This window comes from Emydura macquarii, unplaced genomic scaffold, assembly GCF_026122565.2.
Source record: "Emydura macquarii macquarii isolate MOO-44397 ecotype Brisbane River unplaced genomic scaffold, CSIRO-AGI_Emac_v2 contig_1790, whole genome shotgun sequence".
Taxonomy (NCBI): Eukaryota; Metazoa; Chordata; order Testudines; family Chelidae; genus Emydura; species Emydura macquarii.
Window position 1 is genome coordinate 30,583,642 of NW_027131927.1, and position 22,461 is coordinate 30,606,102.

The 22,461-nt window shown below is 40.5% G+C and overlaps 1 protein-coding gene and 1 long non-coding RNA gene across 3 annotated transcripts in view; one reads left to right on the forward strand and one right to left on the reverse strand.

The window, feature by feature from the left end:
- Positions 1–1,127: 1,127 nt before the first annotated feature.
- RAP1GDS1 (Rap1 GTPase-GDP dissociation stimulator 1) overlaps positions 1,128–22,461 on the forward strand; it is a 162,961-nt gene continuing 141,627 nt past the window's right edge. For both annotated transcript variants that reach the window (XM_067557218.1, XM_067557220.1), the window contains exon 1: positions 1,128–1,495. In XM_067557218.1, coding sequence (XP_067413319.1) covers positions 1,492–1,495 — 4 coding nt within the window. In that variant the 5' untranslated portion in view covers positions 1,128–1,491. The remainder of the gene's footprint in view (positions 1,496–22,461) is intronic.
- LOC137159222 (uncharacterized) lies at positions 16,308–22,216 on the reverse strand. Its single transcript, XR_010921598.1, has 2 exons — positions 22,164–22,216; positions 16,308–16,520 (listed from the first exon to the last, which is right to left on the reverse strand). It is a non-coding gene; the product is annotated as an uncharacterized lncRNA (long non-coding RNA).

Genomic DNA, 22,461 nt, shown 5'->3' on the forward strand with positions numbered 1-22,461 from the left:
TTTTAACAAATTAAAAATGGGATCTCACAGCATGGGTCAAACATGCTTTTCCTTGTCACAATAGATCAGAACGAGTTAATATCACTTTAGACCCGTTTACTAGATTGGGTTCCAACTGTGGAAGACTAGCCAATGTCCTGAAGCCATTTTTACAAAAAAGTCTTAAAACCTGTAAAAACTGTAACATGGCTGTACCAGCCGATGCTGGTTCCTGTGGCGGGGAAAACTTTTTTAAAAAAATGAGTCTTGAATAATTTTCAACAAGGCTCTGTCTGCAAGGGTGGAATATGAACCTATTGTATAAGATCTTTTTAAAAAGAGATGCAATTACCTGGGTAGAAGGGCCTTTAGGACTCTGCACACTACATCCCGCAGTGCAAGCGCTACACACCTTACAGGATGACCTACTATAGTCTCGCATATCAAAATGTTACATGTAAATCTCCTCCCCTCGTTTTCTCGGGCTGCCTTAACATGTTAGTTAGTATGATTTTCAAGCAGCAAGCCCATGAATAATCATCACCACACGGATACCAAATGACAACTGCTCGAAATCCTCTCCCTGTGGGTGAGGAGCCTTGCACAGGCTGGTCTCTAAAGCCCCTTGCACTGACTGTATCGATCTGGACAGGAGCGGACGGAGTTGGTCTTCAAAGCCCCCCCGCCGCAGCTGCCCCCCGGGTTCCTACTGCAGGCGTGTCTCCATGGCATGGCTAGTCACCCACAGCGCGGCGGCAGGCGCAGAACCCGCACGGGCTCGGAGTGAAAGCCCAGGCGCTCCGGCTGCACGGCCCGCCTGGGGGCCAGCCCCAGGGGAGCGGCGGGGAGGGAAGAAAGCCGCCCAAGCAGCTACTTCTCTGCAGCCCTGCCTCAGTTCAGTAGCGCTGCTACTGTGCATCTCTGCTGCCGCTGCGTGCTGCTGCCTCCGCAGCTCCTCCTCCCGGGTCTCTCTGGGTGTCGCTCGCTGGGCCGGGCAGGCGGGCGGGAGTCTCTGTCTCCAGAGGAGGGCCTTGCCCGGATGTACTACACGGACTGACTCATAATCCAATCGACACAGCAGCGGCTGCGGGGCGGGCAGAGAGTGAGACACACACACACACACACCGCCCGAGCCGAGCGAGCGAGCGAGCTCCGCTCCACTCACTCTCCTCCGCCTCCCCTCCCGACAGCAGCAGCAGCAGCAGCAGCAGCAGCGCCTGGGCTGGCCGGGCCCGACCAGACCACGCACGGATCCGGCCACCCTCCGCAGAGCCCGTCACCGGCCCTCCCCTGCCTCTGACCGGCTCCGCCGCGCGCAGCCCGAGCCGCCGGGGACAGGCACTTGCTGCTGCCGCCGCCGCCGCCGCCTTCCTCCCCCTCGGCCAGCTCTGGCCGCCGGCTGCAGCAGCCAGCTCCCTGCTGCTCCCGCGTGTCCCTCCGTCCCTGGCCGCGGATAGAGGCGCAGGCGGCTGCCCCCCTCAGGACTCCGACAGCTCGCCCCCCGGCAGCAACATGGGTAAGTGAGTCCCCTCCGGCACCGGGCACTTGTCCCCCAAAGTTACCGCCTCAGTGCGTGTCTCCTCCACCCCCCCCCCCGCCCTCTGTGGCCTTGCTCTGCGGCGCGGGGGGGCTCGGGAGCTGAGGAGGGACAGCTCGAGGGACGGGGCCATGATGCCGAAACAAGCTGCTGCTGCTCCCCCCCCACCCCCCGGTGGCTTCCGTGCGGTTCCCTGTTTTGCATCCTCGGCTCTTCCCCGTCGCGCGCAGTGTCTGTCTGTCCCCTTTTCCCCGAGCGAAGGCCGGCCCCTTCCTGCCCTCCTCCCTCGATGGAGGAGGAAGACTTCGTGCAATGCAAGCAACTTCCTCTGCAGCTCGTGTGTTTCCCTGACGGCCGAGGGTGGGGGGAGGAGGAGGAGAAGGCGGCTCAGTCACTTCGCTTTCTGCCGGGGCTGTGTCTGGGTCCGCTCCGGTGAGGGGCGTGTTTACACCGAGCCTTGGAATGAAGAGCACTGCTGGGGCCGCACGAGGAGGGTAAAACCAGCGCCCAGTCCGTGAAAGAGACAGGCAGGCGCTTCACTCCGGGTTACACTAGCGGGAGCATTTGCAGGTCTCGCTCCCCCCCCGGGCCAGGAGCAGGGGTGAGACAGCAGGAAGGTGAACCTGGCCATGACACCCTCATTTCTGAACTTGAAACAGCGGTTTGCCATCTTCTCTAGCATCTCCAGGCAAAGTTTCTGCAGCTCTTGTGATATTTCCACTTAATCCGTCATGCTGGCCTTAGCCTGGCTGAATGTCACTTTAATAAACCACATGGACTCCTCACATACAATTTGCCTGAAGAAATCTGTATTCAAATATTGTAAGTGGAAGTCAAATTCCATAAGTATTAAAGGAGATTTGGAGCAAGCAGTCATCTAGGGCATTCAGCAGACTGCGTTTTCCCCACTTTTGTTTGTGTAATAGACAGTTGGGATAATACATTACAAAGATCATTGTATGTTCCAGTTTCACCTATGGTGTTCCTCTGCATGCTTTTTGGAACCACTAGGATCTTCATGTTGGCCCTACTCCCCTATTTTTAAGTCACCATGTATCTAATCAAGAATTGCAGTCAGGTTACCTGGCTGTTAATTCCAAAAGCTTGTAGTCTAATGGAGACCTCCAAAGAAAACCTACACTGATCTGAGAAGAAGTGCTGCCTTATGGCCCAGTGCTGAGGACCCTATACCTCCTTGGGCTGCAGTGAGAATTGGGAACAGTGTATCTCTGCCACAGAGGCCGAGATTCCGTGGTCTAATAGTCTAAACACAGAATAAGGAGTCAGCAATTCCTGAATTCATAATCCTCGATTTGACACTGACTCCTTCTGCTCCCTTAGATAAGTCACTGGTTTCTTTTGAGACCATATAAAAGTCTTTGCCCTGACATTGTGGTAGGATTCTGGAGGTCTCTCATTTAGCTAAGATGAAGGACCAACTCCTTACTGATTACTTACTTACTGTGGGATATTTAATGATACTGATCACAAGAGTAGGAATATCTATCCCAGTCTCCTGACCAAATTGTTAGTGCAGAATAAATTCCGCATTCTACTTTAGAAAAGGCTCCCTTCCAGTTGTGGGTGAGTTTGTGAATTGCTTGCAGTATCTTTCTAGCCAAAGCTTGTTGCATACTTATGAGATATTAGTAGCAGTTATAAGAGGACTGGAAAGGTTTCCCTTCAGAGTCCATCAAGGATGCTCCTTAATTGTCCAGAGTAGTTGCTGTTGAGCAACAGGAGGAACCTGCTTCACTTATTTTTCCCACCCCTCCACACATCTGGACCAAATTCTGCTGCCTTTCAGGTCCGTGGCACATTTATAGCTGTCTCAAGCTATCTTGTTTTGAGGAACCAGTGAGCAAGATGGAAATCAAAACTGAGTCTCCCCTCAGGTTAGCCAGCTAGTTGTTTTTTGTTAAATTTTTTAGATCAAATAACGTTGTATGTTTAGAGTCTCTTATGTCTAAGCTCACAAAATAAATATCTAAGTAGCTTCCCTTGCTCAATTCCAGTATGCTCTCCTGTTTTTATTTGTGCATTGCATAACTTTCGGAAATCCTCAGAAAGTAAGTATTGAGGATGACTTTTGCAGTGCTAAATCTCTTCCTCAAGCTTCTATTAACTTTGATTCTCAAAGATGATTTACCATTATTTGTGCCAGAGAGTACTAAATCTATTTTATGATTAACATACCGAACATTCTACACTTAATAAAAAGGGTCCGAATGGGATTAGTAGATTCATAATGAAGTAAAATGGAAGACCTGGAAAACATTCATATTCCAATCAAAAGATTTATGCCATTAAAGAGATTCATATGTACAGTGAGGTTGAGAGAACTCTGCTGTTAGAATGCTTTTCCTATCACTCAGGCCCCAACTGATTATTTTTCTGCAGTCATTCTCTTGGCATTGATTTCCCTCTGTAGAATTGACATTTTTCTCGGTTATATTTGCTCTTCCCAAAATTGTGCTTTTGTCCTTTGGATTGATATTTAAAATTATTAATTCAGACATTACTTTAAAAATATTTGGTTTTTAGTATTAAGCATTCCTTTTGCATGCTAAGTTTCTTTAACTATTCTTGGAAGTACAGCACTTTGATTACTTTGGATAACACTCACTGCTATTATTTTCCTTTCCTTTTATAATGAACATTATTTGTGACTTTTACCATAGTACCTCTGGTTTGCAAGGCATTTTGTGCCCAGCTGTTTAAAGATTCATTGTTGGATCTTACTTCATGCAATACAACTTTATGTTGCATCTATCTTGCATAGAGACTATATCCTAGAAGATGACTGTAAAACATATGGTTTTTTTTTGATAGGTACAATTTATTTTTTATCATGTATATTAATTTCTACCCACAGATTAGACATTATAGAGGGTAGACTCTTCAGCTGTTAGTGTAGGTCTGGATCTAAATTTCTTAAGTCTACAACGCCCAAAACAATAGCATCTGGGTGCCTCTTAAAAACATACAAACACAAACCATCAATTCTCCTCTCTAAATAGCTTAATTAAAATATTGCCCATTTATCTGTTCTCCTTTTGTTACCTACCCATAGCCAATGCTAAAGAGACCTGAGTGAATAGAGATTTACATTGCCAATTTCAGGATCCAGTTCTTCCCCACATAGTCTGTACTCATTACTCAGTGTGTGTGTTTCTTTGCAAAATTTACAATGTGCTAAATATGTTAAGAGAATGTCAGGCTTTGGGTCAGCCTGGTGGTTAAACTGATAGCATGTTGAGCTATCGTGTGAGAGCCAGCTTATGGATACATAGTTTGGCAAAGATACAGTCCCTGTTTTCAGGAGGTTGGTTCTGTGCATGCTTCTTTCTGTTCACCCTGTAGAGGGAGCTGAAGTGTGTTTCAGGTGAGGCTGCATGCAGCAGTGACTTTGGGGAAGAAGGGGGAATGGGATAAACTGTTGGTTTATAGGCGTTTTTTTAAAAAAACCTAATAGTGGCAGGAGGGTGGAAGTAGATTAAAATATTCTTCCATCCTGAGAAGATTTTTTGCTACTCCACTCAACATTTGTACCTACTATAGTGGAGAATGGAAGACTGTGCTCTGATGATAATTGGCATTGTCAGATTGGAAAAGCAAAATATTTGTACTGAACTCATAATAGAGCTAAGAGGTTTAGCAACCAACCTCTTCTACAGCTGCAATGGATTGATCTCCACAAGTTTGTCTGCTGTCCTCCTTCCCTAAAACAAACAAACATTATTTTACATTATAGTTAAGAGAAGTGGTCATAATTCACCACCAGTTAACCAGCTTTACTCAAGAAAGATTAAAAACTATAGTAGTGAATTCTCTCACTTGTGTATAGGATTTCCAGGCTAAACTCAAAATTCACTGAGAATTAGAGGGGAAAAAAAACCCTCATGTCTTATTATTTTCTTAACTTTTTTCTATAATATTTCCACATCCCTCTTCTCCATAATTACACTTCTTCAGTTCCTGTTCCTTCATTTCTTTTATCTGCTTTTCCTAGTTCTTCCTCTCTGTGCACTTCCCCCAAGGGTTTTTTGTTCTTTTCTATTTTTGTTTCTCTTCTTATCTTGGTAGCATGCTAATTGCCATTATTACTGCTTTTTCTTCAGATTTCATCTGGGTTTTTTTTGCCTCCTCTTTTTCTCTCCCAGCTTTTATTTCAATTTTCTAGACAGGCACACAGTCCTTGCTGAATTCTTAAACTACTTCTGTATATTCTGTTCTCAGGAGACAATTTTGAATGAAGCCTTTAACCTAATCTTATAGACAAAACTACTAGGCCTCTGTCTTACATAACAACAAAAGAACATAAACAATGGTTTCAACACAGGAGCAATGCTCATTAGGGAAAATTAGTCAGAACTAATCTAATCTCTTTGGCTTCTTCAGACATTCAGAATTGTAGGCTGCCAGGAAATTTTATTGAAAGTTTAAAAAAAAAAAAAAAAAAAAAAAAGTTTAGAACTAGTTATTTCAGTATCAGCATTTTAAAGATTCAAGGAAGATTTTTGCTGCAAACCGGTCTTTGTTTTGGGAAATGACAGTACAGCCTACTATACTGGTTGGTGCACTGTGACTAGAACAAATACACTGGTGTTCTTCACATATCATTAGCAAAATATTTTACAAGGAAAAAATGTGATTTTTTTGGTATGTGTTGCATCAGTTTGTGGGTTAACCAGAGATAAAGTACTGAATCAATTTTTTAGATAGTTAATAGAAGACCAACTTTTCACTATACACTAGCCTAATTGCATGCTATGCCTTAAGGAAGTGAGAGCCCTTGCTAAAATTTTGGAGAGATTCATTGCTTTAGGGTTGTAACTTGCTCTCCATTGTAAGCATAATTACGAGCCCCTTCTAAATTGATAGCCATTTTTTTTTTACAAGTAGTTTCTTTTGAAATGTCGATGTGTGTTCCCTAGCTAACTCAGAACTTTCTGATGACAATTCAAAAGCTAATCAGAAAAGGCATTTTTTTCCTCCATAAGGGATTTTGAAAGTGCCATCTTTCACTTTGTGTTCTCATGCTTTTCCATTAAGCCCTCTTTCTAAAACAGCATAGTCTAGAAATTTCATTTTAGATTTGTGTCAATCACTATTTCTACATGAGCTTTACTCTATGGGATTATTTTTGATATGGTAGAATTTAAAAAAAAAAAAAGGAGTTACACACTATGGAAATCTGAACTTCAGAGATCCATTTGGTCCAAAAGGAGTTCATCTGTTTTACAGAATTTACTAGCACTATAGGCTTGCCCGTTAGAATTTGTAAGCTCTGTAAAACAAATGGCTCTGATTCAAGGACCTTCAAAGCTCTGCAGACAATGTGGCAGTTTGTAAAATCTGTAAGCCAGGTAGCTGTGGTTTAGGGAACTTTAAAGACATACATAATCCTGGTGATCTTGTAAAAATCTTTCAACCAAATAACTGTGATTACCGCACTTCTAATCTAGTTGACACACACAAAAGATCTTGTTAAATCCATAAATCAGGCAATTCTGATTTATACTACTCCAGTCCAGATACAGAACTCCAGTTGAAGATACTTTTGAGATCTGTTGGCCAAGCCTGCATAGATTGTCAACTTCACCATTGGCATCAAGTTGAAGAAATGTGAAAAATGTGTGGACAAAGAAAGCATACCTTGCAAATGTCTCAGACTTGCATACCTTTTCAGACTTCTTTGTTTGTAATCCCTGCAGTGAAATGGTTAGGTACCAAAGAAAATGTAAAGGAGTATCTGAATGTCCAACTCTCAAAGTACATCACCAGTCACTTCTTTTGAAGGCATCAGAGGTGACTGTTACAGTTAAAGTTGCAATGAGATTTGCACTTAAAGCAGTATTCAAATCCCTAAATTTCCCAGTTTCCTAGTCTGCAAATTTGGCACAAGAACTCTTCATACGGCAATTGAATTTTCAGTAACTATTTTAGAAAAATACTTGCTAACTTTTGTAGAGGAAACATTTAAAAATGCCCCCATTTGAGTTTGTTTGTTTGTTTTTAAAATAACAACCACAATGCTTGCAAGCTCCAAACCTCTGACAGATTCTAACAACATCTTCGACATAGGCCAATTCTGAACTTTTATTAAAGTACAGAGCCCAGGTTAGTGATGATATAATTAGGATTCACCAAGATCTGACAATGAAACAGTTCTGGTCAATCTGCTACTTTGGTTTTCTGCCTCCTTACTAGCTATATCACTTTGAAGAAAAATGAAAAGTTTTGGAAATTTTCCTATTGTCTCCGGGTCAGATTCAGCAAACCACTTAAGCACATACTTTAAGATTTGACTTAACTGAATTTAAGCTTGTGTTTAAGTGCTTTGATGAATTGGGGTTTCTATCCCTGACTCACCAGCTTGTCCTGTACATATATCTGGGAACCAGGTTGGGCAGCAGGGAATGTAAAATTGAAACGAGAGAGAGGTGGCTCTTGGGGGGGGGAGGGGGGAGGGATAAGCAAGGAGGTATTGGAGGGAACAGCTAGACAGAAAGGTACTTGGAAGTATGATGTTTGAGCAGGATTTTGAAGAGACAGGTAGGATTTATCAGGATTGCTCAGAGACCTGTGGGGAACAGGCTTGTGTGTGGGGACAGTGGGTGTACAGTGCATCTCAGAGGGTGAGAGCTCAGTATCTCTGTGCTCCGGCATTGGAACCTGAAGGGCTCCATAGGCAGGATATGCATCCTTAACCCAAAGCTGACGATATTTTTTTATGTTTTATTTGAGGATTCTGTTTATTTTAGAAGTAATGATACAGTGTGGTGTCATGGTAGTTCAGCAAAACTTCAAAGAGACTAAGAATTCTGAAATGTAAAACTTCATTAGTTAAGGTTGTAAACATTATTTTATATAAAAACACATGAGATACACACACACACACCCCCATGCCTTGATAAAAGAGGACCTAATTAGAATATTGTAAATAAAATAAAAAGTTCCTAAATATTTGAAGGTCAAGAAACAGAGTTTGGGTTCCACAAACAACCTTAACTCTTTTTTGCTTTCACTCCTTATCCCTAAGATTGCCTTGCAGCCACATACCATGCCCTTTCTAACGTCTGCGTTGCCAATATAAGCCTCATACTCCTTTCCTGTCACACATCTACATACTAATATTGGAACTAATAATATTTAAGAGCCACTAATCCATAAACAGACCTACCTCCAATCCTTTTCTTTTTTATTAACCATCTACACCTACGGTACCTATCTGTCAGAATAACCAGCTACATCAAAATACTTGTCCCTCCCCCATCTCATTTTCCTTAGAGCAAAGAGACCCACATTTTCACAGTTTACATTTCACAAAGTTTGGAGACAGCACTTTTTCCTATCCACCATTCCATTATCTCATTTTCCCTCCATAACCAGAAAGAAAACTGTACTACACTCAGGACCTGTAGAAATACATGGTACTTTAGAGACAGATTCTGTGACAGATAGTTAAATTCTGTGGCAGGGCGCTACAAATTCTGCAGTCTCTTAACAATTAGGTTAAGTTATTATTGTTTTGGCTAATAAAAATACAAGCAAAAATTAATTGAACAATTAAAAACAAGTCTTCCCTTTCCACACCTTTCTGTTCTTTAGGTCAAAGGGAATGTTTCGTCATGCAGGCACATCATGTGTGTCCTGCTTTCTTGCTGCTAGCAATTCCTGTTGAGAGCATGTCTAGAGGTGCTTCCTGTCTGTGACAAGGCGCCACCTGATTATCAGCTTCTGACCTGTCACATTGCAAGTCTCAGGGAATATTTTAAATTAGTGGGGAAACAGAGTTTCTAACCTTAGAAGTGAAGTAAAGGATGTCTGTTACAGGGATAGCTGCACCTCTGACACTATCTGTGGCATGTCCAACTCACCCCTATGGGTGTTAGAAAAAGTAAGGGCATGACCTATGGTGGAATCCTGCAATTCTGCCATACTTATACCATGTCCCAGGCTACAGTACCCTGTGGATCGACTGAGCTTCCCCAGCAGGCCTGACTGGATTCAGCACCTGCAAGTCTTCCCTTTGGGAGCTGTGACCAGTGGTAAATACACTGATGCAAAACGGCTTTCTTAAAAATGGGATGCTGAATCAGAACAGTAGGAACAAAGAATAACATAAGAGAAAAAGGGATTTAAAACAATAGAAGGACTAAGTGCATATCTCTTTTTCTTAAAGCTTACCATCCCACCTGGAAGTTTAGGAAGACCTAACTTCTCCATTCCTCCAACCTCATTTCTGTGTCTGGGGCAGTCTCTTCTCTGGGAACAGCACCCTGACAACTGCCTCCCACCTATCTGGACAGAGCCTGCCTGTTTAACTGTTTCAAGTCTGTTTGATCTGTTGGTTCCCAGAACTGGAAAAACAATTAATGTAATTTGGCTGGCGACTCAAAGTAGTATCTTTGCAGCTAAAAGCTCAGACATTGGCTTTAATAACACCTGACAATTATACTGGGAGGTGGCTTTACCTGGGGTCTTTGTGTTGCCTTCCTGTTAATTCCTCAACACGCCTGGCTATTAAACTAAACCAACATATGCACATAGTAAACATTCCAACAATCCAATATTCCCATACAGTAACTGTTCCAATCACCAAGGCACACCCAGTTCTCTCAAATTATTACAGATCAGCCCCATGTCCTTCATAAGGTATTTAGAAAAAAATGCTTCATTCTTTGTTGTTTATAGCACCTAAAGGCTGCAGTTAGTATCACGCCCCATTATGGGAGGCACTGTACATATTTATAAGAAACTGGACTGTAAGTTCTATGTAAGAGAAGACAGTGAGTGTGACCAACAAGAGGAGAGAAGTGGGAAGGAGGATGAAGGCAACGGTAAACAAGATTATGCACTAACATGTTAGCAGTGTGCTGAATCACAGCCTCTTTTTTCCTTAGCTAACCACTGCATATTACTATTTTTTTCCCCATTCTGATGTGGAGATCTGATTATGAGTTCAGGGCGTAATTTGAGAATCATTGCCATAAAACTGCAAAGTACAATGGCTCTGACTGTGTTTACAATAATAATATACAAGTGCCTAGGAGCTCTAGATGAGATTAGAATTCCAGTGTGGTAGGCTCTTCAAAAACACAAGGCTCTGAAGCTGCAAAGAGCTCTGTGTGGGTGGACCCATACATTAGTTCATCGATTTTAGATTGCAGTAGTGCCCAAAATGCACTTTCCAAACACAGAGGAAGAGATGTCCTTCTCCAAACAGAGTACTGTACTCATTTTCCAAAAACAGACCACAGCCACAACGGTTTCACATAGAGGATGTGGGGAAAGTGACACATGTATACAGTATATTTTTTTCATTGTTAATAATGTCAAACATTTGAAAAAATGACAGAAATACTTGTATATCTCTGTCCACTTTATTGTGGCTGCTTCACAGTGTTGTGAATGGGTCCAGAGTCAAATATGATTGTGTTGAGAGAAGTTTATTTTACTGTCTGCCTTGATTTTTCACTCTGCCTTTTTCCTTTCAACATTTTTCTTTTCTCTACCTTTTTTCTTTCCTATTATCTATCTTCTTCTCTTCTCCCCCCTAAATCTCTTTCTCATCCCTGTTTCTTCTGATCTCTCCCTCCCCAGCTCCATTCCTCACTGCCCAGTTTTCCCCTATTCCTTCTATGTTCTCCACATGCTCCACCTCCTCCCACTGGTCTTTCTATCCCCCCACCCCTTTTCCCTGATGTCTCCCACTCTCTCTCTACGTCTGTGCTCCCCTCTTTCCGTCCCAGAGGTTCCCTTCCCCATTCCTGTGGGAGGTTTCCCACCTCTTTCTACCTTTAACCCCTGAAGGTCTGACCTCTCTTCCCTTGCACTCTCCTCTTTGTCTTCTCCTGAAATTTTTTCAGTTTTCAAAAATTTTAATTTTATTTTTTCAGCAAAACCCAGAAAACTTCACCCAGGTCTAACCAATATTAAATTGTTTCAGTTTGCCTATTTGGATTAACTAACATATTAATATACCAGGCAGGAATATGTGAGGATATACTTTGTACGAAAGAAATTACAAAATCCAGGGCCTAGTCCTACAATTGATGCCTTATTGCGGACCCTTGTGGCCACATAGAGCCCCTTCTGAGTTCCACTGAAGTAATTGGGATCTTGCCCATACTGACATAGTTGCAGAAAAAGGGTCTTAAATTTAATTTTATTGGTGATATGCAAAATGCTACATCTCTAATTCCTTCCAAGATATAGCTCAGAATTGTGGAATCTTTTGGTCATGAAAGAGTTAAGAGTCTAAAAGAAATAAAATAGTTGTAGTAATAGAAAAGGAATTCATGGTTCCAATATTAGGAAATTAGTTTAGAAAAATAATGGGTAAACCCTCTGCTATCAGACAAGGGTAGAAGGGAGGGAAAGTTTTCTTATCTGATAAGTGAAAGAATGTCAGCTTGAAGAAAACTTTACCTCTTGCTCTTTTCTTATGGTTAAAAGGCGCATGCTTAAGAAGGTAATAGAATATTAGCACACGCCTTGCATAGAAAATTCGCTTATTAGCATGAACATGGATCTATATATGTAGTATGTGGAAGAGAATGTATGTAATAGGCGGTCGCGAAAGTTGTAAACCTTTTATTACCCAGCCAATGGGGAACGAAGGGAGGGATTTTCTCGGCCGGGATAGGGAATATAAACTGTTAAACAAAGAAAGGGGGTGCGCTCCTTTCAGAATAGATTTTTTTTGTTCTGGAGTTGTGCCCAGCTTTGCAAACCTGTTATAAAAATAAAACGTAGTTCTTTTTGTTACTCTTTACCTGTATCCGATGTTCTTTATTAAACCCTTTTAGTCAAAGTTATTATTTACAGTCAGAAAAATGAAAATTTGGATCCTGCACCAATTTTGATCATCAGAAGCATATTATTAAAATGGCTTTATTGATAAGTGAAGAAAGCTAATCAAAATCAGCATAGTACAGGAAATAGTGTTAGATTAAGAGTACGATCATAACATGACATTTAAAAAAAGCCCAAACCAAAAAACAAAATAGAAGTACTTCTGAATTCAGTGGGAAGTTTTGCTTGAATATTGATGGTATGATATGGTTTATAGTAATTTTGTTTTATCTAAGAAACTACCAATTTAATATAGGAAAAATATTCAGGTTGTTAGAAGGTATCCCATAAAAAGGAAAAAGGCGGCATTGTATCTTATATTATATACACAGTGATTTTTGTTCAATCTTTAAGTGGCATAAGGAGGGGGAAAAAATCATGTTTTCAGGAGTCAGTGTGTTTCCGAGTACCTTTTCATGTCTCTGCAGATAGAGACTTTTGATGTTTTCTGATAAGGTCAGAAGTAAGGTCACATTCTCAGAAAATTTCAGGAACTTCTCTCCAGTGTTGCTACACATAGTATTTCCAACAACAATATCTAAAGAATGTAGATAACTAAGGCTCCAAAGGCAGGAGACTTTGAGAAGGGCAAAAAGTGACTCAGTCCACTTAAGTAGAATACATTTTCATCCCCAAAGTTATCTTTTCCAAGGTAACAATAGTCCCCTTTATAATGGGGGAGTAGAAATCCCAGTTAGTTTCTTGGCAATTGAGAAAAAATATGCTCAGAATCATTGAAAGAATTCTCCTTTCATTTTACATTTTGATCAAAGTTGAGTTCAGCACACAGATGATGGGATAGACAACTGCTCTAGATAACAAAGGACTTTGTTAACAAAGGGTGGTCTGTTTTTGTTTTTTTTACTATAGTTGCAATTAAATAGGCCTGTTGATATACATCTGTGAATGTGAATTGCAGGATTGTTCCAACATGCTCTGGGACTTCAAATTCTAGACAGCTTGCTGTAATTCAAAGACAACATATTTTAGGAATTATCTAAGCTAAAACTGCCAACCTTTCCAAGGTCAGAAATGGTAGCCTATATAATTAAAAAAAATATTTTTTGGCTGTACATAGAGAACTGCTTAATTTCTTGAAGACTCATGGGCTGTAAGTGTTTCATTAATTGATAATTCTTTGGCAGCTTTTCTGAAATGTACTCTGCTGTTCAAAAAAAGTCAAATACTGTTTCTCAACATTTATTCTCTTTAAAAGACCTTTAGCAAAGGTGTCTTTAAATCATAGGTATGTTGAGGAGCCTTTGTTCAGATTGGGTTTAAGTTTGGTTTGGCATTACAGATTTAATGACTAGGTGAAAGGTTTGGTATCAGATTTGAAAACTGGAATTTTTGTAAACTGTTTTTAGGAGATTTTTGCAGTAATGCCAGAAATCTTGAGAAAGCAGCCATTCTCTTAAGATTTTGACTACATCTGAAGTAGAACTGGAAAAAAATAGGCCTCCTCTGGGTTTGGCCACAACCTGGAAACAAAATGTGGAGCAGTTCTTGTTTTTGAACTCCCGGCCTAGAAATTCAAAGGGATTCAGTTTATGAGAGGTTCTGGTTTTTCCTCAGAATTTTATGTATTTTTGTTAAAGATACTGCTTAAATAATAGAAGTGCTTAAAATAAAGTCTGAGTGGGATCTCAGATTATTAACAATATTTTTATATATGTATGTGCATGCTTTTAAATGTTACTGGTAAATGAACTATAACCAACAAAGCCTTTGGTTCCAGCAAAGCACTAAAGCACTTACTTAACTTTAAGTATATGAAGTAGTGACTTCAGAGTGGCTACTTATATGCTTAAAGCTAAGCATGTGCTCAGGTGCTTTGCTGGAACCATAACCAAGACCTGTGTTTAGGTCTTCTGTGTCCTGTTTTCCCCCTTTGAAGGCCTGAATTCATGTCTTGGCAGTTATGTGAAGGAGAAACTGACTTGAAGCAATTGTTTTAAAATGTAAGTGACAAATATATGATCAACTGAATTTTAAACCATTGTGCCTAAATTGTGATTTATAATATTTAAATCTATGGTGATCTTCTGTAAGTGAAGGAGGGGATATCAGGTTTTTTCTTTAAAATGTTAATTGAGAAATATATCAGTTTTTCATACTGGATGAGAATCCGTTTCTTCCCAATAGCTGTTACTGGAAACAGTACAATAGTTTTACATTTTCTACATCGTCTTTACATTTTTTCATTTTCTTTTTGCTGGCATTGGTGCTTGAACAGTTGGTATAGTGGGGGTGCCGAGAGCCATTGAACCAAATTGTCAATCCTGCGTATGATGGAAACCACTTTGAGTGAGGAGGTGTGTAGCACCCCCAGTTCCAGCACCTATGTTTGCTGAGAGCTGCAATAGGTTCTATAACTGAAGCCGATTACCAGTAACACAAGATAATGCTGGTGTTACTGGCATGTGTGATGTATAACTTAAAGTAATATTTTAAATGAGTCTGCACTGCTTATATACCTTTACCAGTAAAGTGTACAATTTAATCTGCATTAATTGATGCACAAATTACACATGTGAAAAAAAATCACTTGCCTAGCACATGGACATGCAAAGGGATCCATTAATGTAGCTGTCAATTCATAGGCTGTGTGTTGTCTTCACCCAGAGCTGGTTACAGTTCCTTTTTAACTCACCAGTTTCCCAGTTCAAGAAGCAGATAGAATTCTATCTAGTCACATCTATTTGTCACAGACAACACCCGGGGTAGGTTTTTGATGGTCAAAGTTGTATGTTCATATCACAACCAAGGGGTAGCATACTTCTATGACCCTGGTCCTGCAAATGGTTCCATGGGGGAAGCCTTTCATGCTTATGCTAACTTTTTGCAGGATCAGGACTGTGGTTAGTGGACCAAATTCTGCTTGGTTACTTACATCAGTGTAACTCCCCTAAATCCAGTAGAGTTACCCTGCCTTTATTATGGTGAAACTAATTTGGCCTTTGTATGTTTCTGTGTCAGACATTCCTACTGCTGGATCTAGATTCTAGAACAATGTGTGGGTAATATAAACTATCAAACAGGAAGGGTCTGATTGATCTATCATTGAAGGTCTCTAATGCTCACACAGCAAACAAAAATTAATAAAAGCCAAGATGCAGAGACTTGTTTTTTTGTTTTTTGTTTTTTTGCAGGAAAATCTGTCAGATGGCAGTTTTACTTGTGCTTCATAATTTAAAACTTTTAAATATTGCCACACTTTAATGTTCTGAAGTTAGGTCAGTTAAAAATATTTACTTTTTCATATTTGAAAGAGCAGAGAGCCCCCAGCTAAAAAATGCTTACCGTTAATTAGTCACTCCCCCCCCCCCCCAAAAAAAAAAAAAAAATACTCCCACTTAGATTTGAAAAATATTTCAGCATCTATAATGGCTGTTAAGTCTCATTTGGTTCAAAGCCTATTTGCTGCCTCTAACTAAGAAAGAGCTCTGGGCCTGATACCAGTCTCACTTCACTTTTATTACTTTTGATTTACACCAGTAAAAGGGTGATTAGACTCATACCCCAATTTTCAGTTGCCCTGGATCACACTTGTTTATGTAAAGTAAGTGCATAGTTGGTGTAAAACACTAACCAAGTCAGAATGGTAGCGTTTTACAATCACGTTGCAGTTGTGTAACTGACTATTCACAGTATAAGCTAGTGGAATCAGGCCCATGATGTTTTCATAATATCTGAGATGCATTGAACTTGTAGCTGCGTTATATCGATGGGAGAGAGATCTCTGGCTGACATAATAAAAACACTAAACAAGCAGTGGTAGCTGTGTCGGTGGGAGAGCGTCTCTCATTGTCATAGTGCTGGCCACACAAGCGCTTATGCTGGCAAAACTTATGTTGCCTGGGTGGCGGGGGTTTACACCCCTCAGCAACAAAGGTTTTGCCACCATAAGTGCTAGTGTAGACAAGGACTTAGTAGCATTAGGATTTATGGGCATAATCTTGACTGCTACCAAAGACCCTGGACTCCCACTGAAGACATTGAAAGTTACAGGTGTTCTACATCTCAAGGAATCAGCATCACCATCGAATCAGGCCTTGTAGTCTTAAAAGCTGCTGTCTGCAGCGCATCATGATGTCAAACATTTATGTGAGTAGGGCTGACACTCCATGCACACAGGGCACTAGAATAGAGAAGATACACTACAGAGCTCTATCATGCATAGCACCTTCCTCTTCACAGTGCTTTATAAACATTAAATCGGTTCTTAGAACACCCTCTGAGGCAAGTGAACAGCACATCACCCCTATTTTACATAAAGGGGTAAGTGAGGCAAAGGGGTTAAAGCAGGGGTAATTATTTTTTTGTCAAGGCCCACATTTCTTGGTCAAGATATCATCAAGGTCCAGACTTCAAAGAAAATAAATAAATGAGATTTCAGGGTCTGTTCAAAAGCATCTGGAGATCTGGATTTGGTCCCTGGGCCGCCTATTGACTACCTCTGAGTTTAAGGGACAATGCCAAGGCAAATTTAGCCCAAAATTTAGGTTTTATAAAGACCATTTTTTACAAAATATCAGAATACAGCCAGTGAAAATAAATAGATTTTTTTTTTTATAAATGCAAAAAACATGAAGTCACTTCCTTCAGTGTTTTGCAATTTAAAAGACTGCAGCATCCTGTTAAGAGAACCATAAAAAGAAATGGACAAAAACAAAAGTGTAAACTGACAAGTTTATTTTTATTGTTTTAAACTTAAACATGCAAAAAGTAAACAAATAGCATAACTAGTAATGTTTAATCTACTCTAAGGTGTTTAGTTCCACAGTTAAGGAAATATGCTTCTAAAGTTTCAGTTTTTAACCTGATACTGCCTCTGGACCCGAATCAAAAACAGGAGTTTGGGTCTCATTCCTATATTCAGACCACAGCTCTATAACTGCCTAAAAACATGAAGATGTCTGCTGACTTTTATAGTTATTTCATTATAGCATATCACCTTCTAGCAGCTGGCATGTTTTTAACCCATTGTTTTAATAGGCATTTGGGGAGTTGCTAAAATTTAATCAGCTGTTTATAAAAATTCATAGCAATCATCTCTTTTGGTGCATGATATAAACATTCCAGGCCATCTGTGTCATGTACTTAATTGTCTTATTATATTTTGGCTGTAGATTCTTACCATAAAGCCTAATGTGTTGTAACCTTTTCTTCCAGAATTTAAGTTGTGCTAAAGCTTGTTTTTAACTCCATCCAGTAGTATAAGTTACCATTCTCTTTCTGAGATGCTTCCTTTCCCTTCTCAGGCAGGTGTATGAGTGGAGATATAATAAATCATGCTGATATTTGAAAGTGTGAGCTTCATTGTAACTTTTAAAGTGTTTATTTTTCATCTGAATACTACAATGTAAAGAAAGTTCTCTGAGCTCCTGTTCTGCTCATCAGGGCTTCCTGCAGGATCATAGGGTTTGACTTGTTAATGTTAAGAATCTTCCATCACACTCAACAGAATTTGCTATTCCTCAATGGCAAGGTATTAGCCTCCATGTTTTTTCTAATCTGATTGTCCTTTCCTATACATGAATTCCAGTAGTAGTGGAGAATGACCTTGAACAAATGCAGGACAAGAATCTCAGAATGAATAAATAAATTTATTTAAAGTAACCAGGGGATAAAATTTTTTATTTTGATATGCACAATGGAATCCTGTTATAGCAAAGCAACTAGGGATTTTTTTTACTCAAACCCAGACTTACTACAAATTTAACTGGAACAAAAGAATGCCGATCTGGTAAAATAGTTCTTCCTACTCCTTACCCCAGCAGTGGTAGCAGAGTGCATGCAATTATGTGCGTGTGGCTGGTGGAAGAGTATGTGTTTGATTTTCCATTACCATGTACCTTGTATACTCATTTAGTTCTAGGTGAAGTGGATTTCAAGCACTAGCCTTCCAGAGTGGTAGAGTTTGCACTCCCCTTGCATAGGTGATTGCACAAGGCAGTGGAAAATCAGGCCCTAGATCTTCAACTCCCAATAACAGAAACAATAGCAAGACCAACTCCTCTTCATTCTGTGCTAGGGTTACTTTCATGAAAGCCAGAACAGATAAGCTCCTGTTTCCTCCCTTCTAAGAGCACAGATGGCAAGATTGAAGCCTTGTCTACACTAGGGATTTACCCCACTTAGAGCCACTAATGCAAATCTTGTAGGAATAGACAAACCTCAATAGATTGCAATTGGAACAGGTACAGTTTGTCAATTCCAAGTAGAGGTATGATGTATCATTGTTTACAACAGTTTTGCCAGTCTATACTGAGGGGACACTAGAGTTTTTTATTTTAAAAAAAATAAATAAACTGATTGCTAATTAACTCACATTAATAGAATTGTAAATATTCATGTGACCATTCCACAAAATTTGTGCTAGGAAGGCTGAGCTCTAGGGTAACTTACAAAAATGTGGGTCCTGCAACAAATGTTTTGTGGCCTGTCTAGGCTAGCATTTGCAATTGTGCTAGCAAACATGAGTTAATTGTTTCCTGTGTCCTCTTGGATTAAATGGTTGCCAAACTCAGGTTTAGATACACCCTAGGGGTTTGTTTCTGGATAGCTACAAGATGGTTGAAATCCCATGTATTCAAGGCCTGAGAGGCAAGATTTCACCTTATCCCATTCGCATACAGGGAAATGGGAATTTCTGCACAACTAGATCAGAGAAACATGCGGATGACAATCCCCTTTTAATACAACTGTACCTGTACCTCTAGTGAAAGAAAACGGCAGTACCTCAAGGGGTTAGCACATTGGAATCTGTTTATAATGAAGAGGGGTGCTGAATCTAAAAGAGGACTGAAAGTACATTGACATGCAGGCATTTGGGGATTTTTAATTTTTCAGTGTAAATGGTATTTTACTGGCCCTGATCTCCCAATGTATTTATGCACCTGATTACCTTTTAGGATCTGAGCCAATATAACCAAGCTTTTGTGTGTGTATGTGTGTTTATATGCATTTTTTGAAGCACTATAACTATCTAGTCACAAGTGAGGAAATTGTGCGTTGATAATTCTCCTATTCTTTTTTAATCTGGATAGATGAAGTGCCCAGCCTCAAAAATGGACATCATAATCAGTGCTTTTTGAAAAGTTGCTTTATAATGGAGCTATGGATGATCTATCCTCAATTGCAGTTAAAGGGAACTTTAAATCACCAGCAATTATTACCAAATTATTCATAATTGTGGCCAGCTACATATTTTAAATGATGCATATCTGGGGAGAGGGAAGATTGTAGACTACTTGTGCTTGTAGTCTAATATTAATAGATTTAGTCTTTCCTGATAGATATTGATCCTTAAGGTAAAATGTGACTGCATTAATTAGCATTATCGCAACCACCTTCAGTGGGTTGCTTTTATGAATTAATAAAATTGAGAGGAATATTAAGACCTCACCAATGCTGTTTTATTCTTACATGCAGCTGCTGGAAGTAAATGGATCACAGCATGCAACAACGTTGCATTGACTTATGCCTGCTGAAACAGAAGCATCTTGGTCCTTTACTCTTGACATGTCAGAGGTCTTACAAATCTACAGGAGTTATAATTTCATCAGCATCTGGCCCATACTATACAAGAGGCTATCTTTTTACTCAAATTGGATTTATAAGCTCCCTATTATAATATCGGACAACTTAAGGCTTTCTTGTCCCTCCTTCCACTTTCAATGCACCTGTTATAAGTGAGAACAGACGTTTTGAGAAAAAGAATTAGAAACTTGAAATTTGTAGGAGGAATTCTTCCCCTAACTGTGGCTCCTTTATGCCATTCCAGCAGCACATAGGGGTTCTGAAAGCCCCACAGCTGACAGAGGCAGTGGGTAGGCCTGCCATAAACAGCCTTAAAAGTCTCTCAAGCTCTGCTGCAGAGAGCATCGGAGCGGTGTGGCTGGGGACATGTTGGGGAAGTCTTCAAAGTACTAATTGCTACATAGATTTCTATGCTTTGGCTGGTGGAGCAGCTCATAGGCACTCCTAGGAGGCCGATGGAAATTAAAGCAGCCCCTGGGTTCTTACCTAGGTTGTAGCCCAACCCTTGCTACCCTCTACACAGAGAAACATCTGATGGAGGTTCTTTAGTCCTTGGATAGTTTACCCATCTGGGGATAAACCCAAGCTCTGGTTTTACTGAGGCTGGAACCTGCCCATTTTGCAGTGAGGAAGTAGGCAAACAAAAAAACCCCTACACAACACACCCAAAACACAATACTGAAGCGCGGATAGTCCTCCAGTGTCCTTCCTACAATTCTTCCTGAAACACAGTAAGTTCTTCCACAATTAACAGGGAAAGAATCCTAGAGTGTCTCAACACAAAGGGCCATGGGATAGGTGACCAGACACCCATGAGCAAGCTCAGAAACAGTGAGGACACAATGATACAGATAGGGCTTTGCTGTGGGAACACTTGACCCCAACCTAGGCTAAGCCAGGCGCCAATCACATGGGCTAACTGCAGCATAGACATAGCATAAATTAGGCTAGAGGCTACAACAGCTCTTATGACAGTCCAGAATTGGGATTACAGTCGTCTTTATCCTCCCCGTTCTGTGTTGTGATTTCTGTGCGCTGCTTATTGGAGATGCAGCACAGAAGGTCAGCCTTAGCTATATCAAAGATTGTCAATAGATTAGTAACATCTCTTTTCGAGGTTGTCTACACAGAAATTTACTGGGATAATTATACCTGTCTTACTATATTGTCCTATTTCTAGCAATATAACTATTCTTATTCATGAATTAGAGTGCCTTTTTCCGTTTTAACTTGTAGTGCTTTGGAAGAGATATAAGCTAAACCATTTACACACACACATTATGCCAGTAAATTTATTTGTGTAGACAAACCCTCAGTAAACAGTCAATACCAGGACACTTAGCCTTCAGAAATCTGTTGCTCCCAGATGTATGTCCTGATCTTGCAAATACTTATGTAGTCATTCAATATTTTCATTAATGAGTTGGATAATGGATTGAAGAATATGCTTATAACATGCAGATGACACCAAAATGAAAGGGGTTGCTAGCACTTTGGAGGACAGGATTAGAATTCAAAACAACCTGGACAAATTGCATGCTCCACACTTATCAGTTACCAAAAACTATGTGAGAGACCTATGCCAATTACACCAACGAGGATTTAGCCCTGTTTGTCCATAATAATAGATGATGGTTTATAATTTTTCCTTCTTAAGTATAGTACTTTGCATGATGTATAAATGCAAAATGGGGAATAATTGGCTAAACAGAAGTACTGCTAAAAAGGATCTGGGTATTGTAGTGGATCACAAATTGAATATGAGCCTACAAAAAGTTAATATTCTAGAATGTATTAACAGGTGTGAGAGAAATTGTTTCCTATCATTTTTTTCAATGATGCTAAAAGGGTCAGATCCTCATCAGATGCTCATCAGATGTAAATTAGTGGAGGGCCAATGCTGTCCTCTCGACTCTCTCCAATTTGTCCAAATCTTTCTTATGGCATCCAAAACTGAACACAGTACTCCAGCTAAGGCCCATGAGTGCCAAGTAAAGCAGGTGAATTTCCTCCTGTGTCTTCTGCTTGCTGCCTCACAGGGGCCACTTCGTCAGCAGCTGGTAGGGTGTCTTGGACCACCCTCCAGTCTAGCTCCCAGCTCTGAGGTCCTCATCAGCAGCCAAGGTTTGACCTACCCCAGACCTCACTGCTTTTACCCTGAGCCTTGCTTACCTCTCCACTTCTCTGGGCTTGCCAAGCCACACTCCCTCTTCCCAAGGCATAATTATAGACTACTTACCTCTGGCCTCAGCCCCCTCTCGCATCTCCTAGGTAGTGACTCCTTCCCTCCAGCCCTGCTTGTTCCTGCCCAGCTGCTCCTCTTCTACTTAAATCCCTGCTCCCTTTATGCTTCTGCAGGTGCAGTCTGGTCAGTTAATTGGTCTTGTGGGGGGTGAACACCCCATCACACCACTGAGGGAAGGACAAGAAGTAACAGGCTTAATCTGCAGCAAGGGAGAATTAGGTTAGATAGTAGGAAAAAGAATTTCTAACTCTAAAGATAGTCAACCACTGGAATAGGCTTTAAAGGAGATAGT